The sequence below is a fragment of the Galeopterus variegatus genome, unplaced genomic scaffold (genome assembly GCF_000696425.1).
Source record: "Galeopterus variegatus unplaced genomic scaffold, G_variegatus-3.0.2 Scaffold12985, whole genome shotgun sequence".
NCBI lineage: Eukaryota > Metazoa > Chordata > Mammalia > Dermoptera > Cynocephalidae > Galeopterus > Galeopterus variegatus.
In genome coordinates this window covers 22,353-24,120 of record NW_007739096.1, presented here as the reverse complement: position 1 = coordinate 24,120, position 1,768 = coordinate 22,353, and the positions used below count along the sequence as shown (strand labels likewise).

Genomic DNA, 1,768 nt, shown 5'->3' with positions numbered 1-1,768 from the left:
TAGTAATATGGTCTTTCAAGAGTTTCCCTTGATGGTTTCTGAATAAGAGATGCCCATATGGAATCTGTCATACTCTTCCATAGCTGATCAATATGGGGTGCTCACCTCACCCAAGAGGGATTCATCCATAGGGAGAACTGGGCCAATCAGATTTTATGTCTCAAAAATTCACTGACCAGGTGATAATGAACCCACCATAAATGATGGAGTAATGTGATACAGGAGCACCGAGAGCTGGGGTTCTAAACAAGCTCTGGTCTCTGCCTTTCTTGAATCCTGGTTGTTTATTTCATTCGAATCAGTTAGATCAGTGTCCTACACACAAACTTCTTTTCAAGTGAAATAGTTTGAGTAAGTTTCTGTTCCTAATCTCTAAGATATTTTTGTCTTCCCTCCAAAAGGTTTTTCAAAGCATGGAGTGAATGACAAGCAGTCTGATAGGTAATTTCTCTTTTCATTCTTTTTTTGATTATTAGATTCTAAGTAAGCATAAAATTTAACTCTTATTTTTACAGATGAGGGTAGTGAGTAGCCAACTCAGAATTGATTAGTAATCTGAGGGTAAAATCGTTTTCTAACCCCCACGTAATGCTTTTTTCTACAGCATTATGTTACCATTTTCAAGGTAACATCCCATAAAGCTTTTGTCTAAGATCATTTTGAGTTCTTTATTCTCAACTTTTATTTTTTTTTAAAGTTTAATGTTTTATTTTTCATCAGAAAGCACTGCCAATTTGTTCCATAGTTTCCTCATGGCATTTTTTACTTCCTTATTCCTGAGAGTATAAATCAAAGGATTGAGCAAGGGAGTTAGGATGGTGTAAAATATTGCCACCATTTTGTCACAGGAGAAGGTAGATGGAGGTCGTGCATACACAAATATGCACGGAACAAAGAACAAAACCACAACAGCAATGTGAGATCCACAGGTGGAGAGAGCTTTCTGCCGCCCTTCAGAACTATAGTTTCTCAGAGAGAGCAAGATGACACCATAGGAGACAAGTAACAAGGAGAAGTTTATGATGCAGATAAACCCACTGTTGGCAATCACCAAAAGGACAAAGATGTGAGTGTCAGTGCAGGCAAGCTCCAGTAATGGGTACAAGTCACAGACAAAATGATCAATGACATTGGGGCCACAGAAGGGCAGCTGGAAAGTAAAGAGAATTTGTATCATGGAATGCAAGAAACCCCCTGCCCAGGCTATCCCCATCAGAATGCTGCACAGCTTCCAGGTCATGATGGAAGAGTAGTGCAAAGGCTTGCAAATGGCCACATAACGGTCATAGGCCATGGCTGTGAGGACAATCACCTCCACCCCAGCAAAGAAGTGTTCAGCAAAGAGCTTGGTCATGCAACCTTCAAAAGAGATGGTTTTCCTCTCATAGAGGGAGTCCACAATCATCTTTGGGGCAATGACAGAAGAGAAGCATGCATCCAGGAAGGACAAGAAAACCAGAAAGAAGTACATAGGACAGCCCAGCAGTTCAGGGCTGCTGAGGATGGTCACTACAATTAGCATGTTGTCTCCAACAGTCACAATGTAGACAAACAAAACTATAGTGAATACAATTTTCTGAACATTTGGATTCTGTGAAAGCCCCAGTAGGACGAACTCAGTTACAAAGCTTTGGTTTCGCATGATTTCCAAGGAAAAAGTGAAGGCTCCAACAGTGATCACGCAGAATCTGCAATTACGATAAAAAAAAATTTGCTTCAGAGCACTTTATAGTATTATAGTCATTAACAAGTTGGCACACCAATATGC

At 40.2% G+C, this 1,768-nt stretch overlaps 1 protein-coding gene across 1 annotated transcript; it reads right to left on the bottom strand.

Moving 5' to 3' along the window:
* Positions 1-691: 691 nt before the first annotated feature.
* Positions 692-1,768, bottom strand: LOC103581411 (olfactory receptor 4C15). Its single transcript, XM_008563250.1, is given in 1 exon segment — positions 692-1,768. A coding segment is annotated over 1 exon segment (951 nt). The 5' UTR covers positions 1,643-1,768.